This window comes from Notolepis coatsorum (assembly GCF_963971535.1).
Source record: "Notolepis coatsorum genome assembly, chromosome: 20".
Lineage (NCBI taxonomy): Eukaryota > Metazoa > Chordata > Actinopteri > Aulopiformes > Paralepididae > Notolepis > Notolepis coatsorum.
Genome location: NC_140184.1, coordinates 5963787 through 5986754, shown reverse-complemented (window position 1 = coordinate 5986754; position 22968 = coordinate 5963787). Strand labels below are relative to the sequence as shown.

The 22968-nt window shown below is 41.6% G+C and overlaps 1 protein-coding gene across 1 annotated transcript; it reads right to left on the bottom strand.

The window, feature by feature from the left end:
• Positions 1-2430: 2430 nt before the first annotated feature.
• LOC311247376 (paired box protein Pax-6) lies at positions 2431-21987 on the bottom strand (the record flags this gene model as incomplete). Its single annotated transcript, XM_084337753.1, has 12 exons — positions 2431-2516; positions 4562-4700; positions 5229-5341; positions 6411-6561; positions 6699-6781; positions 6914-7078; positions 13456-13621; positions 14129-14344; positions 14445-14486; positions 14856-14986; positions 18649-18702; positions 21975-21987. The coding sequence occupies 12 exons, from the start codon at positions 21985-21987 to the stop codon at positions 2431-2433; spliced, it is 1359 nt and encodes a 452-aa protein (XP_084193879.1).
• Between the last annotated feature and the right edge of the window lie 981 nt (positions 21988-22968).

Below are 22968 nucleotides of genomic sequence, written 5' to 3'. Positions count from 1 at the left end.
TAATCACTCCTCTACCTCGCTTTCTCTCGCCACTGACTGCTTTATTCCTCTACGTTTTTTTCTCTCCTTCTCTCTCGCACCCCCTCCTCCTCTTCTTTCGTTCTGTGTTTCTCTCTTTTTTTTTCTTTTTTTCCCCCTTCTCCATACCATCGTAACTCTACCAAAACAAGGGCCAGTGGTGGTGAATTGCCTGACCTTTCCCATTGTGTGCTGTTGTTGTGCTGTGTGGTCTGGGTGGAGTTGGTTCAAGCCATGCATCAAGGGGGGGGGGGTTGTTATTTTGGACGCCTTGTTTGGTGGGAAATGGAAGCGTCGTCGTTCCACGGGAAAACCGTTCTCTCTTTCTTTCTTTCTTTCTTTCTCTCTCTCTCTCTTTCTTTTTTCATTTTTTTTTTTAACTTTGCACCTTTGGCTGTTTAGTGTTAAGATGCGTGTCTGTCCAGTCACTGAAGCCTGGTGAATCGTATCGGACACAACCTTAATCAGGCCAGAAGAGAGAGCGAGAGAGAGAGAGAGAGAGAGAGAGAGAGAGAGAGAGAGAGAGAGGGAGAGGTGGGGAAAAAAAGCTTTCACTAAGACACAATTTTACTGTACAAAATGTTTTATAGTTTTCACAAAATACATTTAGAAAGCTCCATTTTAAATAAAATTAAATTGAAATATTTAAGAGACAGCGTGTAGACGTTTTTTTTTTTTTTTTTTTATCTCAGAAGCATTGCTCAGACGTAAACCAGTATACGTGTCCATGTTCTACGTACACATTGAAATAAAAACGCATAAACTCAAAAGAGCATGACAGATGATGCTAGAAAACCCCTCCCATGGTCTTCAATTATAAATAAAGGACAGCCGGGTTAGACTGCAGTCTAACCAACTCTAAGCCAATGTAATAGAACAGAACTTGTTTACAAAATTTTGCAACACAAGACTAATATCTTAAAAAAAAAAAAAAAAAAAAACATTGTGTACTAGATGAAATACAAAGGCTTTGGTCTGTTTTACAATCAACAATGATTAATTCTGATATGTACTTGTAAACAACTGCCAAACACTTATGTTTAAAACTCTTGTCAAGCAATGTTTAATCATAATTATAGGAATTAAATATTTCTAGTTGCACAAAATTCTTTTGACCATAGGACACTATAATACAACTATACCTAAGAGACAAATTGTACCTGACCCTAAAGAAATGTATTTTTATGATGCATGAGACATTTATAGAGTATTTTCCGGGGGCGGGCGGGGGGGGGGGGGGGGGGGGGGGATATAAATGATGAAATCAACTTTTATTGGAGAAATCTTTCTGGAAGATTTCGAAGGGAAGACAAGTACTTTACACTTTTTCGACAAACAAATTGGGTTATATCGAGGATGCAGTCTACCACAGACTACAGGCCTTCTCTCACGCACGCCTGTGTCCCGTCCCGCATGTAATGTCCTTCGTGTGAATCTAGCGTCAAATCCCAGCCACACCAAAGCTGGGAGTCCAGGGCGAGTCTTGCATGTCCCGTCATCTTTGCACGCCCTCGGTTGTTGTTGTTGTCAGTGATCCAAGTCAAACAGAGCCTACAGGCCCCGTCAGCTCTGCTCATCGTTGGAGGGGTCGAGACCACAGGCCTAAGTGGGTGGATGGGGTCTCCCTCCCTCTGCTAATATCCATTCTGAAGGAATAAGACCAATAAATAGTTCTTTTTTTTCCTCTTTTTTTCTTTTTTTTCTCTCTCTCTTTTTTTTTTTAAACACGGTTTAAAGAGTCTCTCCCTCCGGCTTCTCTTCGTTAAGTGATATGCAACGGCGTCCAAAGACCATGCAACGTCTGGTAGAAAGTCTCGATATAAGCAGATTAAAAAGATAGTCATGGCAGAATCTCTCAAGGTTCTCTCTCTCTCCTTTCTCAGGTGACAAAAACGCAAGACCAACATGGTTTTCTAGCAGTCCCATCTATCAGTACTTGATCTTGGTTTTTCATCATATTAACATACAAATGGCCATAATTATACAAACACACCAGAGAAAAAAGGAAACAATGACTGAAGTTGGAAATAGAAAAAAAAAAAAGATAAGTTTTTGTTCCATAAAAATGTTAACACCGGGCACCTTTACAGAGGTCCATGTTTTTATTTTCCTTTCTGTCTTCTCATCGTTGTTCTCTGTTCCAAGTCCTTGTATCAACGTGCCTAGAGAGCTACACAAGAGCACACAGTCCCATCAGAGAGAGAAAAAAGGCCCAGATGTCCCAAAGCTCTCCCAGTGTCTCTCCCCCTCCTCTCCTCTCCTCTCCTCTCCTCTCCTCTCCTCTCCTCTCCTCTCCTCTCCTCTCCTCTCCTCTCCTCTCCTCTCCTCTCCGTTTCTGTATGTGTGAGGAACGCTGTCGGAGGGTGATGGTGGGTTGGGCATGGGGGTCACAGGGCAAAGTAGCTTTTCTCTCTACTGTAGTCTTGACCAGTACTGAGACATGTCAGGCTCGCCACCTGGGACTTGGACAGGGACAGACACTCCAGGAGAGATGAGTCCTGCGGAGACAAGAAGGCAGAAGACATCAGTAAACAGAAGAAATAATTAAAAAAAAAAAAAAAAGGAAAGAAAAATTGCCGCAAAGTCAATATGGATGAACAACATGCTAAATGAGATGAGTGTAATCACTGTGCACAATTACTGTGACAGCTGCTACTGGTTAGCATTATAGCACGCGTAACACTGTTAGTTCAAACGGCTCGCAAGGAAGCAGCGGTAGAGGATCACTGGAGCTGCGACGGGTAACAAGTCTGCACACGAGCACGCAGTCATATGCTTGCTAGCTCGATAAATTGAGGCTTTGGCAGTGGCATTTAAACAGAGGGGGAGTACAACAGCAAATGAATCAAATTAATTAGCAATTTAGCACAGAGGAAATGTGGTTATGCGTGATTAACTCTTCATGACTATAACCAGTATATATATGGCTCTCGGTAACAGCATTCTAATGGGGTGGAACTAAACTATGGGCTGGACTGGTATAGGATTGACACGATGCCATTGAGTTCAAATGAAATGAGCTTTTCTTTTCATGCAGTTGGAGAATGAAAACGGTGTATAATGTGTAGAGAGATATTGACCCACAGACGTTTTCACCATCAGTTTCTCAAACAGAGGAAAAGGGGAAATGAGGTTTGCGATGGAAGTTTATGAATTGAGAAAAGTATGCATGGTTGTGTAGTACCCCCTAGTTAAAAAGTATGCATGGTTGTGTAGTACCCCCTAGTTAAAAAGTATGCATGGTTGTGTAGTACCCCCTAGTTTAAAAGTATGCATGGTTGTGTAGTACCCCCTAGTTAAAAAGTATGCATGGTTGTGTAGTACCCCCTAGTTAAAAAGTATGCATGGTTGTGTAGTACCCCCTAGTTAAAAAGTATGCATGGTTGTGTAGTACCCCCTAGTTAAAAAGTATGCATGGTTGTGTAGTACCCCCTAGTTAAAAAGTATGCATGGTTGTGTAGTACCCCCTAGTTTAAAAGTATGCATGGTTGTGTAGTACCCCCTAGTTTAAAAGTATGCATGGTTGTGTAGTACCCCCTAGTTTAAAAGTATGCATGGTTGTGTAGTACCACCTAGTTAAAAAGTATGCATGGTTGTGTAGTACCCCCTAGTTAAAAAGTATGCATGGTTGTGTAGTACCCCCTAGTTAAAAAGTATGCATGGTTGTGTAGTACCCCCTAGTTAAAAAGTATGCATGGCTATGTAGTACCCCCTAGTTAAAAAGTATGCATGGTTGTGTAGTACCCCCTAGTTAAAAAGTATGCATGGTTGTGTAGTACCCCCTAGTTAAAAAGTATGCATGGTTGTGTAGTACCCCCTAGTTAAAAAGTATGCATGGTTGTGTAGTACCCCCTAGTTAAAAAGTATGCATGGTTGTGTAGTACCCCCTAATTAAAAAGTATGCATGGTTGTGTAGTACCCCCTAGTTAAAAAGTATGCATGGTTGTGTAGTACCCCCTAGTTAAAAAGTATGCATGGTTGTGTAGTACCCCCTAGTTAAAAAGTATGCATGGTTGTGTAGTACTCCCTAATTAAAAAGTATGCATGGTTGTGTAGTAGCCCCTAGTTTAAAAGTATGTAGTACCCCCTAATTAAAATATGCATGGCTATGTAGTACCCCCTAATTAAAATATGCATGGCTATGTAGTACCTAGTTAAAAAGTATGCATGGCTTTGTAGTCCCCTAGTTAAAAAGTATGCATGGCTATGTGGTACAAAGTATGCATGGCTATGTAGTACAGTTAAAAAGTATGCATGGCTATGTAGTCCCCTAGTTAAAAAGTATGCATGGCTTTGTAGTCCCCTAGTTAAAAAGTATGCATGGCTATGTTGTACTAAGTATGCATGGCTATGTAGTACCCCCTAGTTCAAAGGTATGCATGGCTATGTGGTACAGTTAGAAAGTATGCATGGCTATGTGGTACAAAGTATGCATGGCTATGTAGTACCCCCTAGTTAAGGGAAGGTGGCAGATAATGATTCGATAGAAGTTTGTTTTCATGACTTATCAAGCATGTTGGTAAACAATGAACTTTCTGCCTACCTGTTGAGGTGGGACCAGAGGTCATTGATTGGCTGTTCATATGTGCCTGCATATGAGGGGGCGTGTATGTTTCGTAGCTCCGCCCATTCACAGGCGGACTGGTAGGCAGCATGCAGGAATAAGAGGAGGTCTGGCTGGGCTAAAGATGGGGAGAGAATATTTAGACATTAGCTTTGCCAACTATACTTCTCAGCTCAGCAGTCTACACAGTATTGCCCCACAATGGTTATAGGCATATCTGTCAGTCCAACAGTCATAGACTTATAAATGTGTTTTTTTTTCCACAGATCTCTTTATAAGCCTATAAAATAGACTGGCTATCCCTTAGTTTGTAAAAAAAAAAAAAAAATCTGTTTATTGTTTGAATATGGTGGCTCTATAGGCATTTTCATAATTACAAAAAAAAATTAAAACATTACTTCAATGATTCCACTCTTAGCCCTTCCAGCTGTATATCACAAGCGAGACAAAAACATTATAATGACGTCACAGCGGCTACTGGCCATCAAAAGCTATAGTTTTAACGAATTTTAAGATTTAATCCTGAGACAAAACATTCTGGGGGGGGGGGGGGGGGGGGCGACGACGACACCTGAAAGGGTTAACAGTTCACAGGATAATATCCTTATAGCAGACATGATGAAGAAGATGAAAGTGTTGGACTTACTTGCATAGGTAGGTTGTTGCCCATGGTGAAGCTGGGCATGGGGGGCAGCGCGCTGTAGGTGTTGGAGAGCGACGAGTCAGGTCTGCCCAGCATTGACCCCGAAGTGAAAGACACTGGATGATGGGAAAATAAAAAAAAACGCGGTTTACAATCTGCCGAATTCATACATACATTCCACCGGGGTAAGGGAGCGTTTCATTAGCGCTAAGTAGTGCGTGCAGTAAAAGTGACGCCCTTATATTTGACAGATTGATGGGTCTAGATATGACGGCTCAGGTGATTGACATGTCACTTATGTGTCTCAGCTCTATACCGATGTGTGCGTTCATGGTTGATTCGCCAATTAAGAAAATAGTCAGCTGAAAAACACTGCTCAATCAACCGTTCTTCCGTGCTTAAGATATGAGGTGGGTGCATATTTACATAGGCTGTAGGCCTCACAGGCAAAAGGTCTCATCTCTCTCCCCTATGTATATAGATACGAATATTTTGACATTATAGCTTTGCCAATATACTTCTCAGCTCAGCAGTCTACCACAGTATTGCCCCACAATGGTTTTCTAGGCATATCTGTCAGTCCAACAGTAATAGACTTATAAATGTGATGAGCTTTTTTCCCCTCACAGATCTCTTTATAAGCCTATATAATATAATATACTGTCTATCCCTTAGTTTGTGAAAACAAAAATCTGTTTACTGTTTGGTGGTGGATCTATATACAGTAGGCACTCCTTTTTTGAACATGTCAACTATAACTAAATACATTGCTCTTGATTTTTTGTTTATAATTTCTTCTTTTTTTATTATTATGATTGTTCTGTTTGAAGGAGCTATAGATACTGTGATTTGTTTGGAGGAATGTGGAGAATACATGTTCAAAAATAAACGTTTTCATTCATTCATTCATTCATTCGTTCATTCATTCATTCATGTTTGGAGGAATGTGGAGAATACATGTTCAAAAATAAACGTTTTCATTCATTCATTCATTCATTCATTCATTCATATTCATATATTTACCAAGAAAAAAACATGCTTCAATGATTCCACTAGTCTGAACCCTTTCAGCTGTTTATATAAAGTATTATGCGTATAAGCTGTTGTAACCAAACCGCCACATTTTCGACACATTTTAGTTATTAGGCTAACTGGACGTGGTGGGGCCCGGGGGGGGGGTCCTACCCGGCGTGGTGGGCTGCGGGATGGCCTGGTATACACTGGTGCTGAAGCTGCTGCTGATGGGGATGTGGCTGGAGGAGTTGTTCGCCTGTCGACGTTGGTTCCGCAGTTTCTCCTCTCGCCTCCACTTGGCCCTCCGGTTAGAGAACCAGACCTGCCGTAGACCAACAAAAACACCAGTTTAGTTTTTACACGCATAGCTTTTTTTTTTTTTATCATATAGGCCTATATACTGGATATTTTGGATAATAATGTGCTATATAATAATATATAAATGTATCCACCACTCACTTGTATTCTCGCCTCGGGCAGGTCTATTTTAGCTGCTAGTCTCTCGCGTGCGAAAACGTCGGGGTAGTGAGTTCTTTCGAATTCTGAAATGATGAAATCAAACATAATAAATCACAATAAACAAAAAAAAGTTTGTCCCGCAATAGATTACACTTAGTTGGGTGCCTATAGGTCACCCTGATATATATATATAAGAGTATAATTATTGTATATACCTTTTTCCAGTGCTTCGATCTGCTCCTGCGTGAAGGACGTGCGGTTCCGCTGGAGCTTCCTCTTGAGCTGCAGCCTCATCTGCGTCTCGTCGCTGTCCTCCCCGTTGGAGCTGATGGAGTTGGTGTTCTCTCCCCCCGCGCCGCCGTCCTGCTGCTGGCAGCCCTCTGCACGACACACGGTGTTATTATTATTATTATTATTATTATTATTATTATTATTATTATTATTATTATTATTATTATTATTATTATTATTATTATTATTATTATTATATACCTTTAACCCTTTCACTGCCACACGACAGCCGGTTAACCCTTTCACTGTGACAATACAGAAGGTTAGCCCTTTACTATCACACAACCGACGGCGATGCTCCATCATTAGCATCATTAGCTCCGCATTTGCGGAGCTAATGATGCTAATGATGGAGCATCGCGTCGGTTGTGTGATAGTAAAGGGCTAACCTTCTGTCGTGTGGCAGTGAAAGGGTTAAACTACACACTCAGCACTTTCAAATTAATTAACGAATTAATTAATTAGTTCGTCGGTTAATTAATCCGTTTCAATAAACAAATCAATCAATCAATCAATTAAATAATTTATTCATTATCGTAGACTATAGGTTTTCTCTTATAGCTTACAGACCATTTAATGGACCATGATGGTGCAACAACTCTATTAATGGGAACAGAACCCGTATGGCCTCCTGCTGTGACTCAATTCAACATTTTAAAACAGCTTTTTTTTTTGTTCGGACAACTTGTCGAGAAGATCACACTAGAGAGACGACCTCCAGCATGAAATAGAAACGATATCAAAAAGGCTTTTCTGCTTTTAGACTGTTTGTAAAAAAATATTGTGGGGGAAAAAAATAGCCTCCTATAACCAACGGCTATATATCGCGTCCCCAACAACAACAACAATGGCGTATATGTTCACAAAAAAAAGGTAAGAGAAATGTGACAAGAATATGTTGTGGCCCCTTTCAGGGCCTGTGAGATGTATTAAACCCCCAAACTCTCTGGGTCTTTTTAAGAGCACAGCAATGGCCTCAATGGCTCGTCCCCATATGGGCGTCGGTGGCCATTGAGGTGACCACCAACCTCTGAATGGAGGAAGACGCTTTTCACACAATGATACAATACCGTCCGGAGTAAAGAGGGAAACCATTAAACTATGGACACGGCGAGGGACGCGGGCATCGTGGGCCTATATATGGGAGGGAGGGGGGAGAGAGAGACTATTGGAGGAGATGACAAAAGGATCCTCTCTCTCTCCCTCTCTCTCTCTCTCTCTCTCTCTCCCTCTCTCTCATCTCTCCCTCTCTCTCTCTCTCTCTCTCTCTCTCTCTCTTTAGTGTGTTGTAGGCGCAGTCAACAGAGCTTTGAGTCCAGTGTGTTAACCCTTATCCACTACCATCATTAATCACCTCCCTGGCCAGCTAAACGCCAGTCAGGATTTCTGTCTTCAATTGGAAACAAATGAGTGAGGAGAGAGAGAGAGAGAGCGAGAGAGAAGAGAGCGAGAGAGAGAGAGAGAGAGAGAGAGAGAGAGAGAGAGAAGAGAGAGAGAGAGAGAGAGAGAGAGAGAGAGAGAGAGAGAGAGAGAGAGAGAGAGAGAGAGAGAGAGAGCATGCAAGCCCCCTGAACAACCAGAATAAGGCCAATCTATTCACTGCTCCCATGGTTGTTGTCCACGGTGGGCCTGCAGGGCGAGGCTTATCGACTAATGTCTGTCTTGTTGACATCATTATCACGCCGAGAAGTTAATGTGAAATTAAGCAGGGTATGTGTGGGTATAGTCAAGAGAATGTTTTATGTAATATTCCATCGGTGCTTTGAGTATATAGACACATATTAGTCCTACCCCGTTCGTTGCAGCTTTAGTTTGCGAAGCAAATATATAACACGACCCGTTGTTTTAATTAACTCTACAATATGCAGAAGCCATGAGCCGAATAGCTAATTATAAATTCAGGGTTGGGTTTGTAGGCTATATACGCCATATATTCATATGCCCCGTTGTTGCAGCTTTAGTTTGCGAATCAAATATGTTTGCATTTTGTACTGCACTTTGTACTTTATGGCTGTATACGTTTGTATATTTTGTATAGTGTTTGGTCTTTATTCTTTTGACCTTTTACTGTATCAAGCACAATCGCAGGAGGCTCATATACAGAACCAAATGTCACTGTAATGTGCCGTATGTGAACAATTTTAATAAAACTTGAAACTATAGCATAACCCGATCGATGTTGTTTTAACTCTACAATATTCACGCAGAAGCTAAGAGACGAGTTGCAAATTATAGATCAATTCAGGGTTGTGTTTGGTTATATACGCCATTCTATAGTGCACCTTGCGTCTGGGGAAAATACAGTTAATTCAAAATTATATTTGAGAACGTGAAGGTAAATACAATATATCCTGTCGCAAAAGTAGTCTAATAGTAAAGTATTTTTCTATAGGTCGAGCCTATAGCCTGCGTTCTATAAGGATAATCCATAAAAGGAGTGAATGTGCAAGTGCACCTATTATCCGTGTGGCAGGCAGACCCACTGACGCTGGCTGTGGGATTTGTTTTCTTTATAAACGCGCTGCTGAGAAATCAAGTCATTCTTTAGTCGCCTTCCTCAGTTCCTCCATCATCCCGTCCCGGGACTCCCGCGGCCAGCGAGGCGGAAAACAGCGAAGAGAGACAGACACCGAACCCAGAGCGGCAGCTTTCAGCCGCGGAGAGCGGATCAAAACACTCTTGAGAAACCGCTTACACTGAAAGAGAAAGTGAGAGACTAAACCCTATAGAAGGGATTTGGTGCCATATTATACTGGAGCCGCCGACGAATGCGACGAGAGAGAATGAGATAAAAGACGGAATCGCGGTGCGAGGTTTTCCTTCTTCTTCTTCCACTCTGGATGGAGTTGGTCCCCTGCGTGGCCCCGAGGCCCCGTCACCCCGCCCGGGTCATTTGGCCTGGATGGGTGTCGCTACTGTTGTCGCGTGGAAAACATATTTCAACTTAAATGTTTATTAATTTCAATTTAAAACAAATATAGGCTAGTAATAATAATAATAATAATAATAATAATAATAATAGTAATAATAATAATAATAATAATAATAATAATAATAATAATAATAATAATAATAATAATAATAATAATAATAATAGAATGTTGTAAATTGTGTCATGTTCTTATAGATAATAATATAGGATAATAGCGATACAACAATACAAATCTTTATTATTATTATTATTATCATCGTCATCAACATTATTATTATTATTATTATTATTATTATTATTATTATATTATTATTATTATTATTATTATTATTATTATTATTATTATTATTATTATTATTATTATTATTATTATTATTATTATTGTCTTCGTCGTCATTACTATTATTATCATTATTATTATTATTAATAATAATAATAACAATAATTATTATTATTATGAAAGTAGTTTAGTGGCCTTATCTACTGTTAGGAGGGTTCTAAATTAAGTTCATTTTAGCTACAGGTATAGCTGTTAATGTGATTTATTCCGCTTTACTGCGCGCTAATACACAAGCTCCACGTGTCCAAATGGTCATCAAACAAATGCAAATGCTTTTTTTTTTTTTTTTTTTTTTGCAATGATTGAATTCCAGCACTTGAGTTTCCCCATCCTGATGAATATAAAACAGGCCTAATACTTCCCTAAGCTATATAGGCCTAAACATGCATTTACAGAGAGGCAAAAGAAGCTTGCAGATTTATCATTGGATTTATTATAATAATAAATATTATTGTTTTTATTTTTATTTTTTAATACAAACTAATTCAGGTTGTATTCAGTCGGTATTATAAGCCTGTATAGGGGCTCTGCGAAGTGGAACAGCATTCCCATCTCCACGCTCCTTCTGCATGTTGCCATAATGAGACACAAAGCTTTCTCTAATGAGCAATTACACCGCGCGGACTGTTCCCATAACCAATCATTGCGTGTGAAGGAAAACATTCCTTTGTACTAATATCCCGCACAGAGCAGCTCCCCCGGTCCCCGGCTCCCTGGTCCCCGTGCACCGGGAGCAGAGAGCGGGGGGGGGGGGGGGGACGCGGGCTGCCTGTTGGATGGACACCTCCAGCTCAAAGGACAAACCACTGTCACGCACATGGGGACAGTGGAGGCATTCAGACTCCAGAGCCAATGACATCCTCTAATCGACTATAGTCTTAATTGGGGGTCTTGTCCAGGGCATCTTGCCAATACAATAACTTTCGAAAAATGCCGCATGCACTGGAAACCTTGAAGTTCAACACATGCGTAACACAAAAATAAAAAATAAAAATACACGTTTGTCACTTCATCATGGCGACCTCCTGGACTATAAATGTAATTGAAATGTTTTTATTGTCATTTTTTGTTGTGCTTGTGTGTGAATTAAATCAGCGTTAATAAAAAATAAATCATGTGTGTCAGTCTAAAAAGGCCTAAACACGAGTTCCTGGTCCAGTAAATCTCCCATAATGCATTTCGCTATACGCATATAAGATGGGTGTCCATATCCAGCTGTACATGACGCGTCCAAACTAAAGGTGTCTTTATAAAGATGTGTCCAAACTAAAGGTGTCTTTATAAAGATGTGCATACAGCTGTACATGACGCGTCCAAACTAAAGGTGTCTTTATAAAGATGTGCATACAGCTGTACATGACGCGTCCAAACTAAAGGTGTCTTTATAAAGATGTGTCCATATCAGTACAGCTGTACATGACGCGTCCAAACTAAAGGTGTCTTTATAAAGATGTGCATACAGCTGTACATGACGTGTCCAAACTAAAGGTGTCTTTATAAAGATGTGCATACAGCTGTACATGACGCGTCCAAACTAAAGGTGTCTTTATAAAGATGTGTCCATATCAGTACAGCTGTACATGACGCGTCCAAACTAAAGGTGTCTTTATAAAGATGTGCATACAGCTGTACATGACGTGTCCAAACTAAAGGTGTCTTTATAAAGATGTGTCCATACAGCTGTACATGACGCGTCCAAACTAAAGGTGTCTTTATAAAGATGTGTCTTTATATCAGTACAGCTGTACATGACGTGTCCAAATTAAAGGTATCTTTATAAAGATGTGTCCAAACTAAAGGTGTCTTTATAAAGATGTGTCTTTATATCAGTACAGCTGTACATGACGCGTCCAAACTAAAGGTGTCTTTATAAAGATGTGTCCATGCAGCTGTACATGACGCGTCCAAACTAAAGGTGTCTTTATAAAGATGTGCATACAGCTGTACATGACGCGTCCAAACTAAAGGTGTCTTTATAAAGATGTGCATACAGCTGTACATGACGCGTCCAAACTAAAGGTGTCTTTATAAAGATGTGTCTTTATATCAGTACAGCTGTACATGACGCGTCCAAACTAAAGGTGTCTTTATAAAGATGTGTCCATACAGCTGTACATGACGCGTCCAAACTAAAGGTGTCTTTATAAAGATGTGTCCATACAGCTGTACATGACGCGTCCAAACTAAAGGTGTCTTTATAAAGATGTGTCCATACAGCTGTACATGACGCGTCCAAACTAAAGGTGTCTTTATAAAGATGTGTCTTTATATCAGTACAGCTGTACATGACGTGTCCAAATTAAAGGTATCTTTATAAAGATGTGTCCAAACTAAAGGTGTCTTTATAAAGATGTGTCTTTATATCAGTACAGCTGTACATGACGCGTCCAAACTAAAGGTGTCTTTATAAAGATGTGCATACAGCTGTACATGACGCGTCCAAACTAAAGGTGTCTTTATAAAGATGTGCATACAGCTGTACATGACGCGTCCAAACTAAAGGTGTCTTTATAAAGATGTGTCTTTATATCAGTACAGCTGTACATGACGCGTCCAAACTAAAGGTGTCTTTATAAAGATGTGCATACAGCTGTACATGACGCGTCCAAACTAAAGGTGTCTTTATAAAGATGTGCATACAGCTGTACATGACGCGTCCAAACTAAAGGTGTCTTTATAAAGATGTGTCTTTATATCAGTACAGCTGTACATGACGCGTCCAAACTAAAGGTGTCTTTATAAAGATGTGTCCATACAGCTGTACATGACGCGTCCAAACTAAAGGTGTCTTTATAAAGATGTGCATACAGCTGTACATGACATGTCCAAACTAAAGGTGTCTTTATAAAGATGTGCATACAGCTGTACATGACGTGTCCAAACTAAAGGTGTCTTTATAAAGATGTGTCCATACAGCTGTACATGACGCGTCCAAACTAAAGGTGTCTTTATAAAGATGTGTCCATACAGCTGTACATGACGCGTCCAAACTAAAGGTGTCTTTATAAAGATGTGTCCATGCAGCTGTACATGACGTGTCCAAACTAAAGGTGTCTTTATAAAGATGTGTCCATACAGCTGTACATGACGCGTCCAAACTAAAGGTGTCTTTATAAAGATGTGTCCATACAGCTGTACATGACGCGTCCAAACTAAAGGTGTCTTCATGGCCACACCGTGATAATGAGGCTCACCTTGGTTGGGCTGGCCTGGCACTGATGTTCCTGGGTACCAGCCGGGCCGGGTGCCCCAAGTTCCTGTCTGGCCGTTCAGCATCCTCAGCTTGTCATACATGCCATCTGCGCCCATCTGTTGCTTTTCACTCGCCAGGTTGCGGAGGACTCTGTTTATCGATGACACCTTGAATGACAAATAAAAAATATAGAGGGGAATGGGGGGGGGGGGGGGGTAAAAAAAAAAGATTAATCTCAGTTGTAATGAGAAGCATTGTACATAATATAAGACATGCAACAACATTCCATCGGCACGCAGGTGGATATACGATGCATGCGCGCACACACACACACACACGCACACACACGCACACACACACACACACACACACACACACACACACACACACACACACACACACGCACACCTCAAGAAAATAAGAGAGCTTGTGACAGAATATGTGACTGAAAAGGACAATAGGGTTCTTTATTAAGGCTCATGTTTGGCTAATCATGTAATAGGCCTAATGCGTGCCATACACTTTAAAAAAATATAATGTCTATTATAAGACTGAATGGTTGGTTGCTCATCACCCCCCCACCCCCACCCCCGTCCCTCCCTCCTCGAGAAGAGGAAAAGTCATTTCATGTGGCAAATTAAATCATGCACATAACTTACAGTCAATGCACTTACACTGGGTATGTTGTCGTTGGTGCAGACCCCCTCCGACAGGAGCCTATCGCGGATCTCCCACGCGAAGATAGAGGGACACTCCCGCTTGTACTGCGCGATCTTGCCCACCACCTCCGGGGTGGCGACCCGGGGCTTGCTGCCGCCTATCGCCCGCGGTCTTATGGAGCCCGTTTCATAGTATCTGCCGAGGATCTTGCTCACACAGCCGTTGGACACCTGGATATAGAAAACAAAAGACACAATTCACACATACATTATTTATGACTATTTGCGAAAATTTTGAAGATGACGCGGCGTCAAACAATTATAAGCTTACGTTTTCATTGTCCAGCACTTGGACTTTTGCATCATCATGGGTCTATAAACACAGAAAATATGCCTTGAATGGTATATTAGGCACTCTTTTACAATAATACCTGTTAGGTGATAGACTTATATATATTTACCTGGTTTTCGCCTATATCAAAATTCAGTTATGAATGGGATAGGCCTAAGAACTTTATTTTATTACTTATAAACGATCAGAAAATACAACACATGTCACAGGTGCATAATAAAGTCATCTCTGATTTTGCGATGGTTTTATTTTACTCTCAAATCAAATTAAATAAAAACTAAGCCAATATATATATATATAGGGGATGCATTGAAATATCCGCTTTGTTTGCCTCATCATCATCATGCCAGAAAGAAAGAAAGAAAGAAAGAAAGAAAGTGCCTTGCTCACCTGCAGGATCCGGGAGATATCGCACGGCCGCGCGCCGCTGTGAGCGAGCTCGACGATCTTCTGTCGGGTGGAGTCCGGCAGCGGCCTCCCGTTCACGAACACGCCGCCCAGCTGGTTCACCCCGCTGTGACCTACCGGGAGGGAGGGGAGACAGGAGCGGCCCGTCAGCGCAACCACACACTGCAGCTCCACGACGCGCACGGGGTCAAGCAAATTATTATTAAAAATGTACTTTATAATGCAGGTGAAGGGAATGGTGTATAATAAGCGTTCGGGATAATAATCGAGATCAAGAAGGTTAAATGTATAGTGGAAAAAAGAATAATAATAATAATAATAATAATAATAATAATAATAATAATAATAATAATAATAATAATAATAATAATAATAATAATAATAATAATAATAATAATAGCCTAATAACGATATATTATTAGTGTTATAATAATTGTAATAATATGATAATAAAGCCAAACTAGGAATGTTGAAATCGTGTCTTAAATTGGGTTAGTTGTTGTTCTATCGACACAGTCTGACCTTATTGTTGTTAGTCCTGTTTGAACAAACCCTATTATTATTATTATCATTGCGCAGTAATTCAATAACACATGCAGATCATCGATTAAGCGTCAGACAATAGCGTTCAAATGAGCTGCACCGAAACATCCCCATCGCGCTGCAACTATAACAAAACCAACAGCTATACTGACGGCGAACCGCAAATTCTACCAACTCATCACACAGACCGAGAACCAAGCAGCGACAACATCTATACTATCTCTTAGCCTTTACGCGCCACCACCGTGCGTAATACCGTCAACAAACAAAAACCACCTCTAATAAAACACCAACGCTTTATCATTCGCTATGATCTAAAAGTCTTTTTTCCCCCCCTCCCCAAACTATCAATAAATCGGAAGCCCTATTCTGTAATAATAGTTCCGTAAAAGTAGTGCTGCTAATCCCCGCAAACCTGAAGAAGCCAAGTGCGGCGGGCGAGGAGAGAGGAGGAGAAGCCGGCTCCCGCAGTGAGGCTGCCCGCTCTCTGAGCTCCGTGTCTCCGCGGCTGCTGCTGCTGCTGCTGCTGCCTGCTTCCCCTGCGCTGCCGCCCGGTGCATTGACTCTATCCGGGAGCAGACTGAGGCTCCTTGGCAATAAATAAGGTCCAAATATAGGGAGGAGAGGGGCTGGAAATATGATGAGCCTAGCCTGACATTTGTCTTTAAAATAAAGCTAGCTGCACGTCAAGTTTGAGCTTAATTTCTGGAAATAGGCGGAAGTCGCCTCGCGGATCATGCATGGGAGGCTAATTGAAAAGATCAGTTGGAGCACTTGTGGCAGGCCATGTCACTTTCTATGACACCGCTCTGCTTTGGACAATCTGCGGCGTCACGACAAATAGTAGCATGATAAAACGAGCCTTTCTGTCTGCATTTGGATATCACTCAGACAAAATTGGACGCTACTCGTTTACTCCCTGCATGCTTCGAGGGAGGCTTGTTGGGTTTTATATTAAAGGTGGCCAGGGGGGGGGGGGGCTCTAACACGCACGGCCATGCACGGGGACGAGCCTCGAATCTTAACATATTAAAACTGACATGCAGTCTCCCCCCCCCCCCCCCCCCCCCCCCCCCCCTTGTTTATTTGACAACAAATGCTCCCAGCCACTATAGTCCTGTTGTGTACAAGGCTGTCTCTGCTCAGAAACACGTACGCAAGACCGTGGGACTATGTTCTATAATTATGATCTTTATAAAATGAACTAAAAATATATAGGCCTTAGTGTGTTATTGTTGTTTTGAGTGAAAATAAATCTGTTTAAACAGAATTACACATCCCTTTTGGCCCCACTATGTGTAATAATCCTCCATCATGGATCTGATTAATAGCAAATCCATTATCATCCCTCTCGCTCTTTGGTAATTCGAGGATTAAGTGGAATTAATAGACTTCTTATTATAGGCTGAGCGCGGGTCCCGCAATATATAAGCAGCGCGCCGCTCGGCGGGCTTCCCGCGGCGCGCTCAATCACCCCTGATTTATAGCTCTATCATATAAATCCACGGAATCGATAAAGCCGTCAGATAAGCACATCACATTACAAATCAGAGTCTCCTAAGGTTAAGTCTTAATCACGGGTACAATTCCCTCAAGTGCCCTGTGTGTGAGAGAGAGTCGATCTCGCCCGCTGGCGCTGATTATGCGCCTCTTGTATTCTATTGCGAGTCGACTAATAGGAAAACATATGGTCTCAATTTGGACGCTCCCCACCATATACACCCAGGAGTTATTAGCACAAAAGCCAACCGGGGCCGCGTCGCGACCTTTAGAACAAACCCAAAGGGCCGGGTCCAATGATATCTCCGCGGCCAGCGCGCACCAGACATCACACGCCAAGCCAGGGGAGCGTCCCATTAACATCCATCCGGACCAAAGCAGGAGCAGAGGGGAGGCTATTGTGCTGCAGCTTTTGATAAGACCTCATCATCTCAATAATGGACAAACTGGCAAACATCGCCAGTGATTGTGTGAATCAAAGGGTATATATAGCGCGCGGAGGCCTGGGCATTTTTGCATATCATGTTAGTAGCCTATATACAGAGTTTGGCTTTGCTTGCAGGAGAAGGGAATACAATACAAAACATGTAGCCTATAATAATGTATGCGTTATGTGTTGAAGTGTTTCGCTCGTTATAGTCTAGTTTATAGGTCACGTGGTCCCCGCACACTGAATTCAAACAGTATATATAGATCCTGTATAAATAACAGCACAGACACGTCATCAAGGTGATGAGGAGGATAATAATAATAATAATAATAATAATAATAATAATAATAATAATAATAATAATAATAATAATAATAATAATATATAATAATAATAATATAAGAGGAAATCGTTCCGCACCTTCATCACAGATGTCATACACCTCTTGTCCAGCAGAAAGAGAGAAAATGTTTCATGTTTATCCTTTTTGTTTAGAATACGCCACATAAGACAATGTGTAAAATAAAATAAGTCAATAAATAACAAACAAAAACTCATGGCCCATTGTAAACATATACCTATATAGCAAAAAGCAACACAGTCTATATTTTCCATATGGCACCCCGACAATATGATTGTTTATATTATAACTGCCGCTTTGAGTTCAGGCTATACAGTGTTAGGCGTATAGCCTACTGTTGTACTATGAACCTTTTCCCTTTTAGCTGCTGCTTTTTCTGTCTGAGGACGATCTACATAAGACATTATTGCTATTCCTCATGTTTCATGCAGGGACTTCTCTACGCAGCTAATCTCGTATGCAGCCTGGCAGCGGCTCTAACGCTAATGCAGACGGCTGTGCAATTATTTAATACCAACTCAAGCGGAAACAAAAATCTCCCTTTCAACCCAACCCCCTCTATTCACTCTCTCTCTCTCTCTCTCTCTCTCTCTCTCTCTCTCTCTCTCTCTCTCTCTCTCTCTCTCTCTCTCTCTCTCTCTCTCTCTCTCCATACAACAGGACGAGATATGATTAACTTGCTCAATAACTAGCCCGCCTATCATTACAAAGAATAAATTAACAGCAATGAAATGATCATCAAACAACTGAAAATATGTCCCACTCTGAAAGTGATGTAAATAGTTTTCCTGTGGGGGGAAATGTCAAAAAGTTATTGCGTTCTAACAGCCAGTATAGCCATATCATTGCATTGGGTCCTGGTTCCATGCATCCATATTAGAACTTGGGATTGTTATCAAACTTATTATAAATGATAATAACAACAACGTAAAACAACTTACTGTTCTGCATCATTGAGGCAACGCCAGACTCCCACGTGGCTTGGTTGTGGTATTCTAACGCGTCAGAAGGGAACGACAAAAAGGTGGTTAGCATAAAATGATGAACGTTAATTACAAGTTTCCAATTAATTGCAACATTATTTAAAAAAAAAAATATTTACAAATAATTCGCTTCATTTGAATTCCAAGGCATTTTGCGGATATATAGTCTGGATGCCTAAACCATCTTGGTCTATTATCAATTTCATAAAACTGTTAACTCCTCATTGTGTGATGTATTTTAGTATTAAACTTGCCTGGAACACAGAGTTGACTGTCCACTTATAACAATTTAGTCAATCATCTGCCGATTTCACTACTTAATGTCTCCCTAGGACAAAGCAAAACAATATATTAGTACAGCCACGGCTATACTGCTGTATAGGCCTCTATCTTCAAGGGTATCTTATATTATGGAATTAACTTAAATGTTGCTGACAAATTGATAATTTAGGATTAACGCTGGACAGAGTGGACACTATTTAAAATTACGTGATCGGGGCTAAGTATATGCCTACTTCTTATATTGCATGTTGAGAATAAAATCAGACCAAAATAACTAAATAAAACATCCTATAGTCTCTATTCGCGGGCCCACAATAGCATCGTGGTATATTACGCGCCATATAAATCCACGTGTTTCCTTCAAGAGTCGACTGCTACCGAATGAGTATATTTGCAGACCCCTCTAATCTGAGCACATATGGATTCGTTTTTTCCCCACTATATCCCCTCCTCCTCCTCCTCTGCCTGTCGTGTACAGTGACACACGTTGTGTACCTCGCCTCACTGCCCTGCAAAAGTCCAAGGCAGGAGGGGGTAGAAGGGGGTAGGAGCCGGTGCACAAAGCCCGCTGCTGGACTCCCAACAATGCACCCCTTTCGGCCTCCATTCCCCAAACCCGGGAGAAACCTCGGCCTCCGCGAGTAGCAACACAGCTTCCCACTAAACGTACCAACAAGTTCAGAATACAAAGAGTGGAAGGCATGCATCCACCCCCTCCGGGAGAGCACACACACACACACACACACACACACACGCACACACACACACACACGCACACACACACACACGCACACCCACACACACGCACGCACACACGCACACACACACACACACACCCTCAACACTTCAGTGTCACCGCTGACGACCGTGACCTCGGCGGTATAGTGCTTGAATGTGGGCATTGTTTAGGCTGTTTTTTTTTGTTTTTGTTTTATGTTGTGTGTGTTTCGTTGTTGTTGTTGTTGTTTTTTTGTTCATGGAGGGGAAAAAGTACTTTCTCGTTATAAATATTTGGTAGTTATTATTAATGACGTGGCTGCTGGTTCTGGTCGCTGGGCGGGTTTAAAGACACAACAGCTCAGTAGGGCGCTCAATTGGAAAAAGACAAACGCAATAAAGAAGCTATTCGCGGCGCAGCTAAAAAGGGGGCCAGTGAAGGAACCACCGTCTGAAGTTCCATTTTCTCCCTTTAAGTTCAGTTGTGCCGAGGAGCGTATAATATAGGGCTACTCTAGTACGGAGGTCTAATAGACTATATTCTGTGAAAGCCATTTTGTGAGAGAGAGAGAGAGAGAGAGAGAGAGAGAGAGAGAGAGAGAGAGAGAGAGAGAGAGCGAGAGAGAGAGAGAGAGAGAGAGAGAGAGAGAGAGAGAGAGAGAGAGAGAGAGAGAGACCGACCAAAATAGCATTCGGATGGCAACTTTACCCTACTTATATAGCTGTTTCAGTCATTGATCAAATTCAGATTCCTTCACACTGCGACTACTAATGTGATAACAGTTTATGTTAGCCTATTTAGCATAGCATAATATGCTAGTATGAACACAGGCCTTTAAAACTATTGGGCCAACTGCAAAGAATTTAGACGTTATTAGACGTAGACCAAATAAACGTGACAGTAAAAAAGAACTCACAGTAATATCAGTGGGGTAACCATGCCCGCTTTGTGCCCTGCTCCTTTACAGCTCTCGGCCTGCGTATGGCCCAGTAGTTAATCATTTATTAGGGTTGAAAGCTCCAACCTTGTTGTCATTGAGGTTAAACAAGAACTAATCTGCGTTTCTTTAGCTTTAATCCTTAACGATGTCTTAATTCAGCATTCTTATTCCTGCTGCCGGTTCACACACATCCACAATGCAGATACTCTCTCCTCTCCACTACACTATAGCATGATATAGGAAGTTGTAATAATGTATTGGCTTCGTGCATTTGCCGTTAAAGTTTAACATATAGTGTATAAAATAAACAACAGTTTATTTAGTTCATATAGCCTATAAGGATCATGTGGGCCTTTTATTTCTGTTTATTAAATTCAGCCCAAAAAACAAACAATTCTAAACCGACGCTATATCTCAACATAATCTTGCAGTTGTTTTTGCGACACCATTGTATATTGTTTATCTAAACTCTATGGACTTTATCTTCTCATTACTAAGTTCCCTTTCAGGCCCATGATGCACGAAGCAGTGCAAACTACTTTTAAATGCTGACTAAATACTCTACGTAGACAAACTACATCTTGTATAGGCTATATAATGAAGATCTTTAATACCCTTAGCGTCTGTGACTTAATTAAATAGATGTTTTGAAGTCCATGTGACAAATGTGCCATGTTGTTGTCTTTATAATAACTGTGTGTTTAAGCTAACCGCGCTGAACTAGCATCGCTGTCATAGAGGGGTGGTGAAAAATAGTATATAAGTTATATTCTCTATGGCACACAAACTGCAGGAAAGCTAAAGGGGTCTCCCCAAGTCCTTCTCGTGAGCTTTTTTTTTTTTTTTTTTTTTTTTTTAGAAGGCGCTTGGATGACTCGCCTGCATGAATCAAACCGACACCTTCCCTCAACGGGTCATTGAGTCCCGTTCTCCACCATGATCACTGTCCTGCCTAACGTGACTTTTTACTCTTTGCTGTCATAAATAAAGCTATGGGCCTAAACACAACAACAACAACAACAACAACAACACCGAGCGCATATACAATATATACGCGCGCGGAGAAGTTATCCGCACTTGGAGATTCCAGAAGATATAATGCAAACTATATACACCCCACATTATACAATCATCACAACTGAGCATTAACCTATCCAATATTCAGTTGCCTATACAATAATCCGGTGGCACAAGCACTGATATAACAAATAATAATAATAATAATAATAATAATGATGATGGTGATAATAATAATAATTTGTGTATGTCCAAATTAAAATCTCAATGAACCAATGTGTCCTATATACCTTTGGTATGCAACAACTTTTAGTGAAAGCATCTCACCTTTTTGGGGCATCCTGCGCCGTTGACTAAAGTCCTTTGCAAATATAATATGCCCAGTCTCCACGCCACAGAAAAGAGAAAACGTGGATCGCTCTCCTGCAAAAGTTTAGCAGCTGAGAAAAATAGTTTCCAGTGGGTCTTCTTCAGCGGAGACGGAGGGATATCCCTGCGAATAAGACAGAGATTGACAGTGAACTCAGATGTCAGGACCGCGGAGTTAGCGAGAATGTGCGCTCGCGTGTGAGTGAGCGAGCGAGCGAATGAGAGAGTGGGAGAGACAGAGAGGAGGGAGGGAGAGTGGGAGGAGGAGGAGGAGGAGGAGGAGGAGGAGGAGGGTGGGGGTGAGAGAATGAACACACCTATGCTGATTGGTGATGGAACAAGTGTATTAATGTATGTGTTCCTGCTCTGCGCCTCGCCTCGCCTCCTCCACCGCTCTCTTCACTGGGCCATTAGCGCGACCCGACCTCTGTCATCATCCCCCATATAAACACTTCCCCCTGCGCCACAGCCAGAGAGAGAGGGAGGGAGAGGGAGAGAGAGAGAGAGAGAGAGAGAGAGAGAGAGGAGGGGGGGGGGGGGGGGGGGAGAGAGAGGGAGAGAGAGAGGAGAGAGAGAGAGGGAGAGTCACAGAGAGAGAGAGAGAGAGAGAGAGAGAGAGAGAGAGAGAGAGAGAGAGAGAGAGAGAGAGAGAGAGAGAGAGGAGAGAGAGAGAGGAGAGAGAGAGAGAGAGAGAGAGAGAGAGAGAGAGAGAGAGAGAGAGAGAGAGAGAGAGGGAGAGTCTCGTCTTTCCAACCACTAATCAGCCCACGCATGCAAATACCCTTCTTCGCTCACTATAGCTGAATATTGCCCTGCTATGCAAAGCAACTGCATCGGTACTAACGCTGCAGCCCATTGGACGGAGAGGCTCCATTCTTCCGGGCTGAATTTGGCTCCGCGCTGCTGAGAATCGGAGGCATGTTTAGCCTCAAACCTGCAGAGTATATCCTGC